Source organism: Hipposideros armiger, unplaced genomic scaffold (genome assembly GCF_001890085.2).
Source record: "Hipposideros armiger isolate ML-2016 unplaced genomic scaffold, ASM189008v1 scaffold_446, whole genome shotgun sequence".
Taxonomy (NCBI): domain Eukaryota; kingdom Metazoa; phylum Chordata; class Mammalia; order Chiroptera; family Hipposideridae; genus Hipposideros; species Hipposideros armiger.
The window spans coordinates 1,283,598-1,305,329 of NW_017731796.1; the positions used below are offsets into that span (position 1 = coordinate 1,283,598).

General features: G+C 33.5%; 1 protein-coding gene across 1 annotated transcript in view; it reads right to left on the reverse strand.

The window, feature by feature from the left end:
• The window catches only part of DYNC2H1 (dynein cytoplasmic 2 heavy chain 1), a 301,806-nt gene that overhangs the window by 12,298 nt on the left and 267,776 nt on the right, over nucleotides 1–21,732 (reverse strand). Inside the window, exons 83-85 of the mRNA XM_019665532.1 lie at nucleotides 10,260–10,369; nucleotides 8,998–9,079; nucleotides 605–721 (exon numbers count right to left, since the gene is read on the reverse strand). Coding sequence (XP_019521077.1) covers nucleotides 605–721; nucleotides 8,998–9,079; nucleotides 10,260–10,369 — 309 coding nt within the window. The remainder of the gene's footprint in view (nucleotides 1–604; nucleotides 722–8,997; nucleotides 9,080–10,259; nucleotides 10,370–21,732) is intronic.

Genomic DNA, 21,732 nt, shown 5'->3' on the forward strand with positions numbered 1-21,732 from the left:
TGCCACTGAGCTGCCAACAGGCAGCAGGATGGCTCAGCCAAAAAAAAAAAAAAAAGGGAACAATGATAGCCAGCTTGCAGGGCTGCTCTGAAGAGTATATGAGGTAAAGTATATAAAGCATTTAGCACATTGCTGAGAATAATAGGAATGTAGTCATTGTATAAAAGGAACATTTTCATTAGAGGCTTGTTTTTTATTAGGCTACAAATTAAATAGAAATTAAAAACTATAATGTTATTCTTTCCATAACAAATTGAGATTTAAAAATGTCCTACACATTTTTTTAATTAAAATTTATTGGAGTGACAATAGTTACTAAAATTACACATTTCATGTATACAGTTCTGTAATACACCATCTATACATCACATTGTGTGCTCACCACCCAGAGTCAGTTTCACCTTAAAAATGAAAAGTACACAGTATTTTGACTGTAAACTTGTTTAAATACATGTAAGATTAGAAAGTAAACAAAAATGCTTAGGTCAAGAATATCTGATTGAAAAGATAAAATCTAAGAATGAACTGTTTAAATTAAAACTTGTACCTGTTAAAAATACATTACCCCCCCCCCCAAAAAAAAAAGAAAGAAAAAATACATTACCTGTGGAATCCAGCCCATAAAACAAGGGAGAACTGATGATACACTAGGAGAATCATGCTGATTTTCAGAAAGTCGATTTCCATCAAAACTGCATCCTTCCAGTAATAAGCCACTGATCTGCCATGGAAACACATAAACCATTAAAATCTGTATTAAAGTCTGAAGTGTCAGGAGGTACTGTATTATATCTTAAGAACAAAGTCAATACTTTCCATTGTGACTGTGTATTCCAAATAATATGAAAACAAAGATGATGGTATTTTATATGACAATAAAGAAGGTGGAAACCTAGACTAGTGTTCACTGTGAATTTCCTTTAGAATTATTCTCAGTTTTAGCAATAATTGTAGTAAAAAACACAAATGTCATCAGTTATATAATTGCAGGTGTCTTGGCATTAGAGTAACAGAAATATAATGGTAAAAGCCAAAAAGTTATTCATTCTCCAGAAGGGGGAAAGAAAAATATAATTATAGAACAAGAACATGTATTCCCTGATTGGAATTTTGACATCATTTTTTAAAGAACTGAAAAAAGTTTAGAGAATTTAATGCAAAAAATTTGACATGCCATACAGAGCTAAAAAAGAATAAAAAGGGAGAAAGAGTTAATCTCTTTCTCTAACTAACCTTAGTATAAATGTATGTTTCTTAAACATATATTTAAGAAATTATGTAAATATAATTATTTTGGTAACATAGTTTCATACATTTTCATTCTTTTAGTTTCTACAGTGTTAATCTACCCTGAGTTTATCTACAGGCAACAAATGTAGAGTCAGTATTTGTATTCAGAGCCACATCTACATTCTCATAATTTGAACTTGATAGATAATATAAACAATCTTAATAAATATTACATAGTACCTGAGTTTTAACATACTAAGTGAAAGTATATAGAATTTAGATTCAAGATAACACTTTAAGATGGAAGAGTTAAAATGATTTTCAGCTATATTATAGTTTGGAAATGGTTCAGGTTGGAGGAGGTAACTCAAAGTGTACACCTTGACAAACAGTTTTGAGTAGCAAATTTTACATAAAGGTTGCTATAGCATGGAAAAGATAAAGCAATTTTTTGATAAAGAGCTGGGGTAAAAAATAGAATTATTCAATCCCTAAATTCAATATTCTTTCTACTAAACCACGGATGTGATGATATACAGGCTGCTTCAAGATTTGCTAAAGTATTTTGACCTTGAAAAAATGTAAATTAAAATTTAGACAGGACTTGCTAATTTCAGTGCTAGAAACCCTCTAGGTAAGATAATTATTTTAAGGCCTCTTCTAGAAATTTTATTAAGTTTTAAGCTCAATTAGTCTATGTAGAAATTTATGAAGGTAGTCCCTATTGATAGTGTCACAACTTGACTATGTAATATGCATATATGAGGTATAAACTCATCACTTCCCTCTTCAACCAGGAGGTGGGTGGGGTCAGAGATACTATTCTCTGGAGCCTTATTTGAGTAATTGACACTATTGACCATGCAGTTGCTTAATCAGACACCTGGGTAACACTCTTGGCTCCTTTTCCCAAACTTCCCACATGCCATCAACTACCAGGTCCTGTCACTTCTAATAAACATCTTCTAAATCTGTCCTTTTCTCTATATATATTCTATCACTACCCTATTTTGGAATTGAGGTAAATTTGCAGAATTTAAAGTAAAGGCATTCTTGTTCCTGAAAATAAAATGCAAACAATAAGAATGACAAAAAGCAATACCCAATTATTTATATACTAAAATAGTAATATATCAGGGATTGGAGTGGTATCAACAAATGGTACCGTTTTTTCAACTGGAGCTTTACATTAAAAAAAGGAGTAAAAGAAGAAAGTCCCAAAATATTACATTACTGGAAAAAAAAATTTTGGAGGATATAACAGGTCTCCAGGCAAATGGACTTCCTAATACTAAACTCAAGAATTTGGCAGGTTTGACTTGTAGTTACAACAGGACTAAGTGAAAGAGCCAGCTGTGCCAAGGGCAGGCTACCCTGAAGATGCAGAGCAGAATGGCAGACCCAAGAGGAAAGCATAATGGAAGCGCACTACTCAGACGGGTTCCTGACCCAAGCTCATAGTCAGATAAAGTGGCTCCTTTCCTGGGAAGGCAGAAGGTAGAAGAGGTAGAAGGTAGAGATCATCTACAAGTATCCACATTAGTCAATTTCCCTCCACATAGGAGAAAACAACAGGAGTGAGAAATAAGAATTCCCCTCTAACAAAATATTTATAATACTTGGAAAATTGCCTGATATATAGTAAATGCTCAGTAAGTATCAGCTATCATTGTTCATTTACTATAATCCATCTTCTAATTTCTAGACATTTAGAATTATTTCGTATAATGTATCCATTTAAGTGAGGCAAAATAAATGTTTGAGTGGAAATTATGTGAATAATTCCAGTCGAAAGAACGTTTGCCTATAATATTTAATATGCAAAATTTTCCAAATTTTACATATTCTAGATAATTGAGTCTATTCTATCACTTCATTTACGTATCACAGAACTAGGTGATGTGGTAGAGCATGCTTTCTAATTTTATCAATGCTGTACTTTCACTTTCTTTTTCACCATTAAATGATAAACCATTTAAAAATGCTACTTCCACTTACATATATATACACTTATAGGGCATACTTCATACTTTTTACTAAAAGTTTGTTAGAAGTCTGTGTTAGCTATTACTGTCTTATTGTACATGACACATATCCCTTAGATGCAAAGAAATAATTATTGAGATCAGAGCTCATCTGTTTATATCATATTAAAAAAACCACATTCAGGCTGCCTCTTGACATCTGAACAAATATACTATTTGAGTCAAATGCAAATAATTAAATGAAAGGCATCTAAAAAGTGCACCTCTTGTCATAATATACTTTTCTCTAATTATTCTTCTTTTGCTTATAAATGCATAGCTTTCAATTTAACAAGACAAAAATAGAATAAGATCATTAAATCAAAAAGAAAAAAATCTGTACTCAAATAATGTTAGTCACACTTGAACCTCCAACTAAAACATCTGAAAATTAAAAAAAAATTTTGGTTTTGTTTACAGTTTCAAAACCGCAATTTAAAGGTCTAGTGTAGATCAGGCTGACCGTGATTGCATAAGTATATTCCAAATAGCTAACTACCATGACTCCATCTATTTTGAAAGAGCTGTTCATAAGTATAAGATCTTATTCAACTCCTAGCTTCCCACCCCAAAAGGGGTTAGTAAAGATAAGAGTAGTGACTTTGTTCACTGAAAACATAATTAAAGCCATTAATTTATTTTAGACATGATGTTGAATTTCTTGCATACTTCTGACTTTAACATGAATTTAACTTAGATTTAACAGTGAAGTTCATGTTAAACTCTGAGTTTTATTTTCATAAATTATCATATTGCTTTATTTGCCAGAACCCTCCTTTTAAAAGTTAAAAAATATTTCAAACACACAGGAAATCATAAAACCATTTTTAAACTTATACGTTCTTCCCACTTATTTTTACTAGACTTGAACATACAGCCACGTTTGTTCCATATTTCTAAATAAACCCTACAGGTATAGCTGAAGTCCTCTGTATATACCTTGCCTTTCCTGTTCCTCCTCTGCTCTCACCTGACCTAGTCATTATCCTGAATTTAGTTTTCCATGATTGTTAAGTATGTATGTACCCATAAACAATAAATAGCATTGGTTGTCACATTTCCAAACTGTATATAAAGGGTAACATACTTTATTGTACCATTTTCAACCTACTCTTTTCCTTCATCATTGGATCTAAGGGCATCCATTCTGTTATTTTATTTTTAACAGCTGCAATATTTTGCTGTATTAACATACAACAAATTATTTATCCATTCTTCTGCTAATGAACATTTAAGTCATGTAATTACAATTATAACACTACAGGGCCGGCCGAGTGGCGCGTTGGTTAAGAGCTGGCTTGGGACGCCAGAGGGCCCCGGTTTCGATCCCACATGTGAGGGCCAGTGACACTGCCCTCTACAGCTAAGATGCTGAACAACAGCTCGACCTGTAGCTGGGCTGCCTTGAGTCACGGAGACAGCGTGGGCTGCAGCCCCTGCTGCAGTGGATTGCCATGGGCTACCGTGTGTAGCCAGCAGCCAGCATGAGTGGCCAGCAGCCGCCCTGAGTGGCCGTCCAGAAGCTGGCGACTGATCTGCTTCGCCCGGGAAGAGCGCAATGATGGTGCCAACTTGGGCCAGTGAAGCAACGTCCTCCACAACTAGGCTGAAGAACAAAAGGATAGCAACTTGTCTGTTCCCCTTCCCCCAATTTCCCAATAAAAATCTTAAAACAACAACAACAACAAAAAACCAATGCAATAAACATTGTGTCTCTTTTACACCTCTGCATGATTTTCTCTAGCTATAGAGATGAAATTGCTAGATAGAACCATAGTCTCAGCTTCCATAATATTGGCAAATTATTTCTCAAAGTAATTCTGCATTCTGTATGCCTACTTGTCACTTATAAGAATTTACATTATGCCACAGCTTTGCCAATACTTGGTAGGTTTAGATTCTTAAGTTTCCGTTTCATGACTTAATCTCAATAGTTTAAGTGTTTTGTTTTAAGTTTTGTTTTTTGGGTTGTATGTATGTATGTATGTATATATGCATTTCTGGTAAATTTTCCCTGCTGGGTTGATAAGCTACAACTGGCAGCTCACACTCATTCAGAGAGTATGTAGCTAACACCTAATTCTGATGAGCACATTCTCCTTAAGAAACCTCAAATGTCTAAGTATATAATTGCTTCATTCTTTTAACTTCCATTTCCTGAGAAGCTCTATGAGGAAGGGAACTGAAATATGAACAGTATAATAGCCACTCAGTACATGGGCAGGTTAGCCTGGCACGATCCAGCTAAGGTCAACTGGCAGCTAAGTGGCTATACGATGCTTCCAGGTCCCAAAGGAGCAGCAGCTTCCAGGTATCCTAGGGAACTGTGTGTTATTAACAAGCCTAGAATACGTTTACTAAGCCTGATTTGCCAACGTAGAAGACACGTTTTGCCTTTAGTGTGTGATGGCATCAGTAGTAAAGGAGGGAGCTGGGAGCTCCCCAGATATGCTAGGGCAGCCCCTCACAGCCTTGGGCAAGATCTAACCTGCAAGCTGAACAGGAGGTTGATTTGTACATTTCCCAGCACCAAGTTTCACAACTTCTGTTTAACAAATAATAAATCAATAAAGGTCATAAGGAAACTTCAGAGGTGCCATGTTCTGGATCTAAAAATCAACATATGCATGTCTCTTAAGTAGGTCTAGTGGGTTTGAGATATTGGTTGGTTTGAGGAAAACAGCCCTACTTGAACCTTTCACTGGTTTAATTCAGTCTGGGGTGATAGATATTGAAAAATTCTAGAGTGACAGTAAAATTCAAATATAATTCAAATCCAAAGTTTTCCTTTTGAAATAATACTTTTGTTGAAAATATGATTAATAGGAACCTAAGTGTATTGCTTTACTTACTGATTTTGCCAACTGCAAACAGCGGGGGCTTACAAAGACTTTTTATCTGACAATATTCCCAGAAACTGCAGGTAAGGAAGTTAGAAACTGCTTATTTAGATCACATGAATGAGGAGCCAGAGATGAAAAGTTCTACTGGATTACCTTAAATGTCATGTGTAGGGATGGCTTCTTAATTTAAAGTCGTTTGTATATTAAACTTATAATGTTCCTAAATACCTGTATATTTACCAGTGAATATTTTAGTTTTTAACAATAAAATATCTTTTGTGAATGCTAAATGAAAAATGGAAGAATTCTGCTTTACCGGCTAAAAGTATAAAACTTTATATTAAAACACTTGCTTCTAATTAAAAAATAAATATTGCCTAATAAAACCTAATCCAAATTGAATTAAGAGAAATAATAAAAATTACACACATACACACAGCTTTTCAGAGATCCTCATAATAAATGTGTCAAGGAATTTATTGAAATCCACTGATAAACGAGACAACAAAGGCTTAAACTGCTCCATTAATTGCTTAAAAAAGTCACATGGCTCTTTTTTGGAGACCTAAGATTAGAATCTTGTTTTACTATCAGTCTTTTTTCACCATCTACAAAACAGAATGCATAAGCTTAAGATTTTCAGGTTGTAGATAATTTTATTCCCAATTTGTAAAAACAGGGGCAATATAGTACTAGGAATATTAACACACCTTGACACAGAATAAAACTCCTTTCCCTTGCTTTTTATACCATTATATCTGCATAATGATACTATATATTATGTGTGTGGTTCACAGCCGCCAGAGACCACAAAACCAGGTAAAGTACATGGTTCCTGGATTATTTGTCATATGTGCCCCCCCCTCTCCTTAACAACTGGCAACAGAGTATGACCACCACTAATAGCTAAGGGAGTTCTCCTTATGGGCTAGAGTCTAAGGTTAAAATAAGATGCAAAGATATGAAAGACAGCCTTTCTAATTCCTTCAGCTTCAAGGAAGAATTTTGTAGCAATCTATATTCAAAAGAGAAAGATATAGCTTATTGTTAATGATCAAATTTCTGGCACATTATACCATGGTAGCTGATGCTAATTAATACCTAATATGGTGCCTCTCTCCCATTGTAGGCCCTTGAGTCAACAATTCAACAAGGGTTTAAGTGAGTGATTATTATGTGCTATTGTTTGAGATATATGGCATACAATGAAACTGGAAAAAAATGACTACTCTCATGGGACTTATATTCTAGTGGAGTAAAACAGACAGCAAGCAACAAACAATAAATAAATTATATAGTATGTCAGACAGTAATAGTGATATGAAAAGAAAGCTGTTGAACTGGGAACTAGAACTATATAAATAGAACTTCTGAAAAGCTAGTTATCTAAGGTTAACTAAGTTAAAGAACTATAGTCTTACATCTAATTTATTTAAAAAATTGAATTATATGTGATACAAAGGACTAGATACCGAGGATCTGAAGATAGATAAAAGTCTTTGTCTTCAATGACATTATAGTCTCAAAGACAGACTAATATGGATGTATTGAGTAATCATACTACAACACGCAAGGTGTTACATTAGCAGCGGGAAAAATGTTAAGAGGACAATTCTATGTGTGGGAATGGGAAAGAAGAATGGTAGAGGAGAATGCTACTCATGTGGAAGAAGTCTGGAGTTTTGGGATGAAGGATTTCCATTACAGCCTTTCAATTAGCTTTGTTATCAACACTTGCCTGGTTATTAGTATCTGTTATTATAAAAGTAATGGATTTTTTTTAAAGATTTTTTTGAGGAATTGGGGGGATGGGAACAGTGCTGGGGAATTGGGGGAAGGGGAACAGACAAGTTGCTGTCGTTTTGTTCTTCAGTCTAGTTGTGGGGGACGTTGCTTCACTGGCCCAAGTTGGCACCATCATTGCGCTCTTCCCGGGCGAGGCAGATCAGTCGCCGGCTTCTGGACGGCCGCTCACTGTGGCTGCTGGCCGCTCACGCTGGGTGCTGGCTACATACAGTAGCCCATGGCAACCCACTGCCACAGGGGCTGCAGCCTACGCCGTCGCCGGCTACTCACGGCAGCCCAGCTCCAGGTTGAGCTGTTGTTCAGCATCTTAGCTGTGGAGGGCAGTGTCACTGGCCCTCATATGTGGGATCCGAACCGGGGCCCTCTGGCGTCCCAAGCCAGTTCTTAACCATCGCGCCACTCGGCCGGCCCAAAGTAATGGATTTTTAACAAGAAAGCTAGATAGGAATATTTACACTGCAAAATATGGCTTGATTTTTTTTTTTTTGGTCATAGATGGCTTGATTTTAACAGTGAATTAATGTACTCACAAAGCTGTAAACCCCCTGAGGACAAGATTTGGTCTCTTGTCATATATTACATTTTATAAATATTTTATTGTAAATATTTACTAGAAGAGGTAATCTAACATAATTTCAAAATTTGTATCATTTTTAACCAAAAGTTACATTTTCAAATATGCTGTATTTCTAAGATTCTTTTTTTTTTTTTTTGCAGTAGAGAAGGTTGTATTTCATACACGTTGTTCCATGCGAAATCTTAACTTACCTTGACTTTTCATAGGTAATACAATCTATCTCTGCAGATCTTACAATGTAAAGATAGGTGACTGAGATTGAAGTTAACAGAATCTTTTCATCACAGTTGGTAATAATATAATTTTTAGACTCAGATAAACATTTAAAATTAGTCTAAGATATGTATTATACGGGAAGTGGGGCAGCAGATTGGGGGAGAGGGGTTGTCACTTTGAGGAGTAAAAAGTGTAACTATTGCTCTGTGTTGTACAGCTGAAACTAATTTAAAAAAATGTTTATTTCACAATAAAAACAAATAAATGAATAAAATAAAATAAAATAAAATTAGTCTAATACCTTAATCTGCAGCTTTGCTTCTTGCAGTCGACCTTTCCATGAAGCTACAAATTTAAGGCTATCCACAGAACAGCTCGATGCCCTGTAAAAGTAAAGCATCAAATGTCAGAAAGAAAGAAATCTCAGGAAGTAAAATATGAAGAGTAAGAGAAGATAGATATATTCCTATTTATTTAAAATTAAAATATTTACAATGTGCAAGTTATAAGATCTCTTAAGCTATGTATAATACCTTAGACTTTAGACTAAGTTTTTAAAGTTAACTGGTTACGTCAGTTTCCTCTTCAAGGCTGGGTAAGTTCGTTGAGGATAGGGCCTTTCTTTTTCATTTTTACATCCTCCATTTTGACCATAATCCTCAAATTCAGGCATATGATGGATGTTCAATTAATGTTTATTAGCTGAACTGAAATATTAATATTTATTTATTTTTATTTTTTTATTTTTTTTAACTGAGCCATCCTGCCACCTCTTGGCAGCTCAGCAGCAGCTCAGCTCGGGCCGGGACTTGAACTGCTGTTGCTCAGAGCTCGCACTCTTGAGCGAGCTCTTAACCAACTGAGCCACTCAGCTGGCCCTGAAATATTAATATTTATAATATATCTTGAGGTACTACAAATTGAAATCCCCCTGAATCACTAAACAACTAAATTTTGTCCAGCATATTTTTGGAAATGTCTCTTTTTTTCCATTTTATCTTGTTAAAAATTATAGACTATATGATATGATAATCCAAATTTGTTATAAAAAAGAACTTTATCTTAACTATCAAATACTGTTCCCTACCAAGAAGCCTAATTAGCACTGTCAAACAAAATTTTCTGCAAAGATAAAAATGTTCTCATGCAGTCCAAAATGGTAACCACTAGCCATATGTGGCTATTTGAGCACTTTAAATGTGGCCAGTATGACTAAGAAATTACATTTTTAATTTTACTTAATTCATTTACATTTAATTAGCTCCATTTGACTTCTGCCTACCATCCTGGGCACAAAAGGTCTAAATAAATAAATGATAAAAACTTTACAAATTAAATTTTACCTTTTTTAATTCTAATAAATATACATACCATAATTAAAAATAATATCTTTTAAACTAAAAGTAAACTGTTGTTAAAAGTCAAGTATTAAGAAATAATACAACTATCTGGATTCAACAATAAAATTATTTCTTGACAGTTAAGGGAATGCGATCAGTAGTGAATAAAGTAAAGTGTAATTGCCCTCATGGGCAAATGAATAAAGTATTTCATTTTAATTACCTTGCAGTTTCCTGGCGAAGAGCATTGAGAAATGTGTCTGGGTGGAAGAGTTCTGATAGGTCAAGTGTATCAGAGAGAAGAGCCTGTTTTTCAGCTCTCTCTACCCAGCTCTAAAAGAGAAAAAAAATGCACACACACACACACACACACACACACACACACACACACACACACATTTTAAAACTTTGTAAAATGGAAAAATAAAGAAATCTATTAAAAATTATTATGCAGAAGTCATTTTCAATGAGATAATTAGGCAGTTTCCAAATGCTTTGAAATGGTGTCTAGGAAAAAAAAAATTTCCACTATACATTGTGAGGTCTGTTTCAGCTTTTGACATAATATCCATCCATCACACACAAAAAAGCTTCCTTGAACAACTTTTGTTGGAAAGATCTACTCAAAATAAAAAGTTTAAAATATGAAAATTTATCTAATAAATGGCGTATCAGTTTGGGTCAGCACTTCTAGTAATGACCCACCTCTCAAAGTGGGCTTCGGACACACTGAGCATGCCAGTCTAACTCCAGAGTCCCAGTGTCCCCAAGTCCTGGCAATGCAAACTGAACTAGTGTTCCAGATCCAGATTTGACAGTACATTTGCCCCTTTACCGAATCAAGTATTACAGTGGAGGCTCATGTCCAGGAAGAAATAATTTTTTGTTAAAAGGTGTTTTTAAATAGTCTTTTGTAGTTATCTGCCATTTTGTAAATCAACTTACACTCCATTTGGAGAAATATACATCATCACAAAGTCTGTTTAATGAGTATAGTAAAAATTACCATTTGGAACAAATAACAAAACAACATGAAGTTTTGTGCAACACTTACTATATGCTCTCCATATATTAACCAATTTTATGCTTACTACAGCCCTAAAAGTTAGTATTAATATCCCCATTTGACAATGAGGAAATAGAGGTATGGTAAGCTTAAGGTCCCGCCCCAGGTCACATAGTAAGTGTTGGAGCCAAGTAATAAACTCAGGCTATCTTATAGTGATTTGTTTTTCTATAATATTTCCTATTTCCTGCAGGTGCTAATGTGCCTCAAGAGGTAGACAGCTTACTGATGATTTCTGAATAAGTCTGTTATTTCAGCTGGTGTACAGAGATGATACCACAGTAATGTTGGCTACAAAAAACTTGCAGAATTGTCATTTACTGAAGTAATTCATTTTGAATGCTTTATTAACAGTCTAGAAAAAACTGTGTTAATTTATTATGGTGTAGAAAATTTGTGTTTCATGTACTGTAACACTCTGTTATCCACCCAAGCATTTACATCTGTCAACCAGGTCTAGAATAGGGGAAATTAAAATCGTCAAAGCTAGTGTGTTTGGATTTTATCCTAATGTATTTGGCTAGTACTACTACCTTGTAGCAAAAGTGTTCCAATGTCCTCCCTACTGATTAATAATATGTTGATTTTAAAAGTAGAAAGAACTTTAAAAAGAGATCTCTTTAACACAGTATAATTATTTCATCTTGGACATTATCCTTTATAATAACACTTCATAAAGTATCAATTTTCAATGAAATAATTTAAAATTATGCTTAGTAAATATTGTCTATTCCCTGTCAAATATTTTCCTAATATTATCTGCCTTCTATTTTCATTACCTAAACATAGTCAACAAATATGCTTGCATGACCCTTTTCTATTGCATGCAATATTTGTTATTTTAAAATAGTTGTTTGAAAAAAATTTACATTATAACTATTTCAAATTACACTATTATTTCATTAGGATTCTTAAAATTAACTTTGAATTCAAAAACTCCAAAAGAGTTGTTGCCAGGAATGTATGCATATGTCCAAATTAATTAAAAATTAAGAGTGTAGTAGATAATCAGATTTTTACTTTATTAAAGTTTGAATATAATAGTTTCCTACAAATAAGAAAATGAATTAATAATGTTAACACAATGGTATATTATTTAAGCTTATTGAAACATGTAAGATAGGATCATCCTTAGTAGTTATGTAAATTTCAAAACTAAGATATGTTTTTACCCATCAGAATAGCAGAATGAGGAATAATAATGCTAAAATGTTGGTAACTGTGCAACATGGACAAAATTTTGGTAGGAGTGTATACTGGTACAATATTCCTATAAAGCAATTTGATGAAATATGCCAAAGCTTTAAAAGTATTCAAGCCATTTTATTAATTCATTTTCTTGAAATATAAATTAAGGTAATAATCAAGAGATTATATGGCTTGCTCATTTAAAATTATTTATTAAATTAAGAAATTTGAAGCATAATAGAATTTATAGAATAGAGAAAATAAAAATTAGCTAATAATAGAAATTAGCTAATTAAATCATGGTATAGCAATACAATACAAAATTACATAACAACATAAACTGGTATTTGAAGAATATTTAATGACACTGAAAAATGTTCATGACCTAATGTATTTATTAGAATGTAAAAATGTACTCATAGTTAAGAACCCAACTCTGTAATTTGTTATTTGAATACACAGAACAGATACTGGAGAAAGCATATAAAAATATATCATTTCAGCTGAGTTTTACCTATAGCCTATTAATGACTGTCTTCATTCACATGTATTAGCAACTATTTAGAATAAAATAAATGAATTAATAAACTGATGCCATTTTGTTTTGTTTTAATGCACTGTGTTCCTTGGAAAGAAGTGTTCAAGATAAATAACAATTTAGGCAGCCATTCTTCTCAATGTATCTTTTATGTTCCTTCATCTTTTCTGCAGAAAAATTTGGTTTAAATTTAGAGGTTTATGGGTCTGAGAATAACTCACCCTGAATTAAAATCTAATTTATCCAGAATAAAAGTAAGTAACTCTTCTAATTGTTTTGACTGGAGTAAACAAAACATTAAAACTTATTAGTATGTTAATAACCCTGGGTATAACAAGTTTCTCAATTCATGGATGAGTAGATAGTAATAAACTGAAGCTCATTGGAAAGGTAGGTTACCAGAAATTATATTAGAATTAAAACCTCAGTATCATTAAAGACAAATAAAATATGTCTTTCTAGAGTTTGTTACATCAACTTCAAGAATAGTGGGTGTACTACTAAATATTTGCCATTCCTTGAGTCTAATTTCTTCCTAAACTCGAACCTGGGTTTATATCATTATTTAAATTTTGTGCATTAGGTTTACTACTTATATTATATAAACATAGGAGAAAAATAAATAAGCAATCTCATCCATGTCTTTAGTTTTTTGACTCTCAATCTCAAGTAATCTTTGAATAGGCTTTTGGGATGAAATGTAAAATCTGATTAATGTTCAAGAGATCAAGATTGAGTTCGAACAGTTTCCTGGAGATCTAATCATTTTGACTACACCATCCTTAAAAAAATAATTTCTTGCCTCACCTACTCCATTAGCAACATTACCTTGCCTACCAACTTTAGAGAACTTTTTAAAACGTGGGTTGAATACATTGCAATTAGGACTGTCCATTAAGTTTCTGCTATCCATTTACATTGACTTTAATTCTTCACAGAATCTCTCAATTTTTATGTGTTGTGGTTTGATTTTTACTCATGTTTAGCTAAGTTAATTTCATATTTTCTTTTTGATATCTTCTTTGATCTATGGGTTATTTAAAGTAGGTATTTAATTTCCAAATATTAGAAGAGTTTCTACAAATCTTTTTGGGATTCATTTCTAACTTAGTTCTATTGTGGTCAGAGAGCACACTTTGTGCAGTTTAAATACATTTAGATTATTTGAGACTAGTTTGATCTATGTGTATGTGTAGATCTACTTTGGTAAAATTCTATGTGCACGTGAAAAGAATGTATATTCTGCTGTTATTGGCTATAATGTTCTATAAATATGTTAATTTCACTTATAATGTTGTTCAAGTCTTCTCTATCCTTATTGATTTTCTGTCTACTTATTCTGTCAATTATTGAGAGAGGTATTTTGAAATCTCCAACTTAGTTGTGGATATATCTATTTCTTCTCACAGTTCTATCAACTTTTACTTTTTGTACTTTGAAACTGTTATTAGATATGTAAAAGTTTAGTATTATGTTCTTTTGATGATTTAATCACTTTATCATTAAAAAATAACCCTCACTATCCCTTGGTTATATTTTTTGCTTTGAAACCTGTTTTGCCTGATATTAATATAGTTGCACAAGCTTTCTTTTGATTAGTGTTATCATAATACATCATTTTCCATCATTTTATTCATAACCTATTTATGTGTTTATATTTAAAGTGCTAGCCCTGATGCCTAATAGCCATCATGGTTGGATTTTGTTTTATCCAATCTGACAATTTTGGGTAGCTCTGAAAAGTATCAACTTGTAAAAATACTATTAAATGATTTATTTTAATATTATTTATGGAAAGGGCTTAGGCTGAGCAAAATCAAATTCAATGAGTAAAATTACGGCTTTAATAATAATTACCACTTTAGTAACATAGTCACATAATTACATAACAATTATCACATGTGCCTCACTCACAGTAGAAGCCAAAGTCCTTACAATAGCATACAAGGCCTTCAATACCTGCCCATCCCCAATTCCAACCTCCCTCCCTCAAACCATAACATTTTAACCTATGACTTCTCTGACCACCTTTTCTTTGTTTACCAGCCTCCCTTTCTCAAAAAACTCGCTGGCTCAGGGTACTTGTTATTCCCTCAGCTTGAAACTCTCTTCTGCCAGGTACCTATGAGGGGCAACTCCCTCACCTTCTTCAGGTCTCTGTTCAAATAGCACACCAAAGATGTCTTCCCTAATTCTACCATTTTAACACAACTGATTTTTAAATATAACTTACCTTTATATAGAGAGCTCTACATGCTATCAATAGGAATGAAGAAAGTAAAAAAGAATCTATGGTCAAGATAAGTCAAGAACTGTATTTTATTTTTCATGGAATTGGTTAAAATTTTCATAAAGGACTTCATTGATGTTGCTTTTCTGAGGGTTTTTCAGGGCAAACCCTCTAAGAAACCTAATTTTCATTTCCCATTTTTAGTCAATTTATCTCAACCAAACACCTCTGAGAGAGGTTAAGTGTTGGCTTTTGAGAGGGACTTCAACATCATATGCTCATAAATCAATTCTGATGTTCTTGGACATTCTCATCTCCATCACATCTAAAGATATGCTGAAAGCTGCCTAGAATACAAAAATTTCTCTTTGCCCTACTCTCTTCAATGTAGATCTGGTTCCCTAGCAGGCCGGATAAGGTTTCTTAACCCTCCGTCTGACGCAATGCAAAAGTTACGAGTTTGGGCGCAACGTATCTACTAGATGTGTATGACATTTATTTATTTAATTGAAAATGAATGAAAATAACGTGTAAGCATGCTTATTATTTATTCAAATGAAATTTTAATTTGCCACAAAGTAAAAACAATATATGTTTATTACATAAATTCAGTAGTAAAAATCAACACAAATTCAAAACAATCTGTGAGATCAGTTGCGCCCGACGGAGGGTTGATCACTAGCTTTCCCCTCCTAAGGCACAGAAATCATATTGGGTTGTCGGAAAAGTCATGACGCATTTTTGCAACGAAAACAGAAAAAAATACATCATGACTTTTTCGACAACCCAATATTTGGAAATGAGGCATTGTTTTTATGGTAATTTAACCTTTATTCATTCTAATTTCACCATGAAGATGCTAACCATCTTACAGAATGTGAATGATAGGTTAGCAGTATGCCTGAAGCCACAGAAAAATAAGATATTTTCTTGTAGAATATCTTATTAAAAACAGTATTAACTAGACTAGAAAATTTCTCCACACACTAATTTATGAATGGAACTTGATATTGCTAAATGGTATTGAGGAAAAATATATACACAACATGAACACCCATATTTATTTCAGTGGAAAAATTTATAGACAATATAGTTTCCCCCTTTTCTCACTATTTCTTTAAACTTAATATTCTAATTTTTCTACATAATGTTAGTATTTTCTTCCTATTTTAACCCTTAGCAGTGTGAGTTAACCCAATATATGCACCTATTAAAATACTGGAAAGTCTAGGTAAACATGGTATTTTTTAGTTTGCAAAAACCCAAAACCATAACTTGAGGTTTTTAGGCTCAATGTTTGACACAGGAAGTATTATTTTTCAATAGAATCTTGTGATTTTTTTTTCTTTTTTTTACGACTTTGCAGAGAAAATTTTGGAGAATAAAACTTGATTATCTTTGTTGTTTTACTGACTTTTCCAAAAACAGGAATGAGTTAAATTGCACAGGTTAAACCCAAACAGAGTTCATGCAGAACCTGAACTATAATAATAACTAATAATGACAAGGTTCTAATAATAACAGGTTCTAATAACTAATAATAACAAAATTATTAGTAATGGCCTTTTGCACAGGACTTAATTTTTAGTGTGACAAGCCAGGGATCTATAGGGTCCATCCTATTTATTGGTCCCTTTCTAATGATCAATTACAATTTATAATTTATGATTCGTCCAAGTTCCTAATTAAGGCTAGTTCTTCCACATGTACACAGGGACCTGTTTTTTCTTATCTTTCCAAGAATTCCACTTCTAAAATTATTTCCTTTTTTCATATATCATTAATTTTTTCATCTTTATTGGATATAGATATGATGAAATATCTCCCATATTAAAAACCAGACATAAAACTAAACTAAAAATACTCCCTTGGTCCTTCTCCCCACCAGCTATCATCTTATTTATCGTGCTACCTCATAGCAAAACTCCCTAGAAAAACTGTCTAACATCACTTATGGTATTTGACACAGTTGATGACTTTCACCTTTTGGCTTCTTGATCACCACAGTCTTCAAGTCTTTCTTCTGTCTTCCTGACTAGTACTACTTAGCCTGTCATTATTGATTCCTCTCTCCTTTTTCCTGGATTTCTCAATATTACAGAAATCTCACGTTTGCCCACTATTTGGTCAATCCTATGATTTTAAAGACCCTCTTTATATGCTGATGATTCCCAACTTTCAGTCTCTTACTCCAACCTCTCTCCTTCACTTATTTCTCTAACATTTTCACCATGATGTGTAAAAGGTATCTAAACTTAACATGTTCAAATCAGAACTCTTAATTCGTAAAGCCATCTCTCTCTTCCCGAAGAAATCTGCTCTATCAACAGTACCGTTCAAGTCAGTGAAAGATTCAACAAATTGCTCAGGCCAAAACTTTGAAGTCACTTTTCACATTTCTCTCCCATGTCCCACAGCCAAACCCACAGTTCTAATGTCAAAGTCTTACCATTTCTTTAGCGCCACATCCCCCTAATCTGAATCATCCACAGACTTTCAAGGACTCAGGCTAAATTTAGAGTCTCTTAGCAAAAAGCCTTCATAAACCTATAGCATGGTCCCTGGCTGCGCGTTTACCCTCATTTCCAGTAGCACTGCTCCTTATGTCACGCTCGAGTAACCCTGACCTCCTTTTTCATTCCTTAAGCAAGCAAGTCTCATTCCGGTCTCAAAGATTTTGCATTTGCTGGTCGCTCTGCCTAGAATTATCCCCCTCAGATATGTTCATAGTTTGCTTTCTTACTTCATTTAAGTCTCTGTTTAAATATCGCCTCATTAAGAGAGGCCTTACCTGACCACTCAGAGTAAAGAGTTACCCTCTCCTACCCACTCACTTTCTAGCTCCTTTAATCTACATCAGTTTTCTTTATAGCATCCTGATATTTATTAGAAATAAAATTCAGTTTAGCTTCAATATTTTACCAAGATCTTTTACTTGCCTTCACCTTCTGGTAGGACCACTAAATAAATGCCTACTTTAAAATTGTCCTGACATCCTAGAAATGAATATTATAAATATTTGTATAAGCACACATGTTAACTGCCCTATCTAATAATGTTGCTAATATCAACAAGGCATGACCTTTAGATTTATTTTAAACATTAGATTATTTAGTATCATATGTAGTAAGTAATATGGGCATTTTATATGCCACTTGGAGTGAAAAATTACTCCTTATGTGCTCTATGGGTTAAAACATTTTAGTCTAAATTATAGGATGTATTTATTATTGCAAGAGTAAAATTTTAAAAATAATTGTAAAAACTGTAAAAAAGTAAGAACTCTAAAGTTTAATAAATAGATTGATATTAATACAAATATAATAAAGAATGCAATAGGTAGGTAAGTGTAAGGAATAATGTTAGAAGCATTTTATAGTCAAGAAATATACTAAAAATTTAACTAATATGAAGTAAATACACAATTGACTATGCTGAAATCTGGATCTTTGTAAAATTGTTTGACATACTTACATTGGTAATATTAAATAAAATTACTTTTAAGAATAAAATTTAATTGTAAGTTATTAAATTCTCTTTAACTATAAGTCCTTCAAAGGGATGCCGTAGTTGGGAATACTCCCTAACTTGTGAGTATGAAATAATAATGGAATATCTCAAAAGTATCTATGCCATCTCAAGAAGGGAAAAAACCCTCTAATATCATTCACGAAAACATCCAGTATAAGCCATCTTTAATCCAGATATAGAAATAAAAAGAAAATGAAGAAAAAAATAGATACATCAAATGTTTATTTTCCCACTTAAAGAATGATTATTTAGGAACAATTTTTTATTATTGAGATTTTGAATCCATGAAGGTTAAAAAAAAAAAGCTCAGCAAGATCACTGATATAGATTATCACTCATTTTCAATACATGAAATACAAGGAGTTTTGAAATTTGTTTAAGTTATTGATCTTATGTTCAAGATTCTTCCTAGAAAACATATTACTGAAATATATTTTCCTAAATTATTTTACTATATACAAACAAATTAGTATTATTGGTAGTATCATTACGTAGTCTACTTCAAAATTATGTGCAATAGACAATTAGATAAGCATATACATCCCCAAATATTTTTAAAGTGCTAATATGTAAATTAACAATGAAACCAATCACTGCTTTCCTTGCCTTTGAAGAGTTTTCTAGTTGCAAATAGCTATCAACAAAATGAATCTGATAGAAGACACATTATGGAATGGAAAATCAGCATACGATTACCATTGAAAATGGAACAAATGTGGTAAAGGCTTTGATTGATTTGGGAATTAGAAGTCTACAATGTTTTGTTTACAACTTTCCATTATATATTCAGAAATAATAACAGCATTTGATAGGACAGACTTAACAACTACAGCAGAAAAGCTGTCAACCACTATTACTGTTATTCTTCAGCCAAAGACAAAACTATATGACATAGAAGATATTTTGCAATTGTCCTATTATATACTGATAAACTATGTTCAGACAAGAAGCCTTTAACTGGTAAAAATGGTTGCATGAACCAAGGAAAGCTCTGAAACAGGGCAACACAGCAGAAATTAATAACAGAATTACTGTTTACTTGCAGGGAAAGTAGTCTGTTTCCTAGAACCTGCTGATTATTTAAGAAACCAAACTTGTCATAATAGCTTAAGTATTCTCTACATGTTTACTTCTGTAAAGATCCTCTTATTATGCTACTCCAGGAAGATGATGAAATTGGTATGCATGTGATGAAAGCGGAGACACAGATAAAAATTCAGGGAAGATTTTATTATCTTGAAAGCCAATTATGTTGCTATATTGTCACATTTCTGGAACCAAGATTTATCTTCTGCAAGCAGTACAAACAGCATGGCTTATAGGACTGCTTCTATAATACTGCAGATCATCATAGACCGTAGACTACTGTTCAGTATTCCAAATGTGCAAGATAGTTGACCATAGGCAAAATTTATCAGCTGACAGTGTTGAGAAAGTACTGTGTCTGTACAGAATTTGATTCCTAAATTTTTGTATTACTACTTCGGTAGTAATAGCAATATTTTTATGGATAAAATTTCAGATATATAAACCCTAAGTTCATTCTATGATGGTGATAAGTTTAAAGTTTGGCTGTATATAAATCTTAAATCTCAGGATTTTGGCCAAGATGTTGGCAGGGATTTAATGTTTTCTTCTCTGTTGTGTATTTCCAGCAGTTAGAGAGGTGTCTGGCACATAATAAAACCTCAATAAATATTCACCAAATGAATGATGAATAATATATGAATAAAATATATTCAGAAAGGTAGCTCCTCTAGCTGACTATAGTATATAAAAATAGGGATTCTGGAGTTCTTAGACTACATTCAGACTACTTTTCCAATTTTGTTTATGGAAGTCATCCTATGAATAATTTTATTGAGTACCTAATATGTGTAATATGCTGTACTAAGGACTATGGGAGTTATTAAGATAAGTTAGGAAAATTGTTTCCTTCTTCGGGAATGCAAAGTATTGAAGAACCTTCAAAAATAAAGTAAGGGCTGGCTGAGTGGCTCAGTTGGTTAAAAGCTCGAGCTCTGAGCAACAGCGTCACCGGTTCGATTCCCACATGAGCCTGTGCACCCGAGCTGAGCTGCCACTGAGCTGCTGAGCTGCCAATAGGTGGCAGGATGGCTCAGCTGCTGAGAGCATGTTCTCCTAACAACAAGGTTGCTGGTTCGACTCCCACATGGGATGGTGGTGCCCCCATCCACAACTAAGATTGAACACAGCACCTTGAGCTGAGCTGCACTGAGCAGCTGACAGGCGGGGAGGGCAACTAGACTTGGGAGCTGAGCTAGCTGCGCCCTCCACAACTAAGACTGAAGGACAACAACTTGGCTTGGCTGTTCCCCTCCCCAATTCCCCAATAAAATCTTAGAAAAAACAAAAATAAAAAAATAAAGTAAGACACCCCCCAAAATGAGTAAAAAATAAACTGTAATTTTATTAAGATTACTTTTAAAGTTTGGGATACTAAGAAAAAAAACAAACAAGTCTGCAAATGCTAGATTGTGAAGCATAGTATAAACTATAATGTTTTTTGGATAGATTTAGATGGAAGCTAAAACATCAGAAATATATCATGGATACTATAGAAAGCATCTTGGGAGGGTAAATCATGATTGGGAAACGAAAGATTTACATCAGTTTGCTTGAGAATAACCCTGATTGAATGAACCATTCATTTAATCAACAGAAATCTATTGAAAAACTTACTTGTGTGAGCCATTGTTGTACACGCTTGGATAGAGCAGTGAATGGACAAAAATCTCTGCCCTTATGAAGCTTCCATTTTAGTGGAGGAATCCACAGAAAATAAATTAAGTAAGCAAAGCATATAGAATATTACATGGAGATATAAGCTCTGGAGGAAAATGAAGACGGGAAAGAGGATACAAATAAAGAAAGGGGCAGGGTTGCAATTTGAAACAGGCTGGTCAGGGAAGGCCTTACTGAGAAGGTGATGTTTGCATCGAGACCTGAAGAAGATAAAGGAACTCATTTGCAGATTTCTGGGCAAGGGCATTCCAGGCAGAAGAAACACGGAGAATAAAGTTCCTAGGAGGCAGTGTGCCTGTCAGGTTGTTCACTGAATAGCAAGACCAGTATGACTGGAACAGAGTAAATGAGGGAGCAAAAAGTAGGAGAGGGAATCA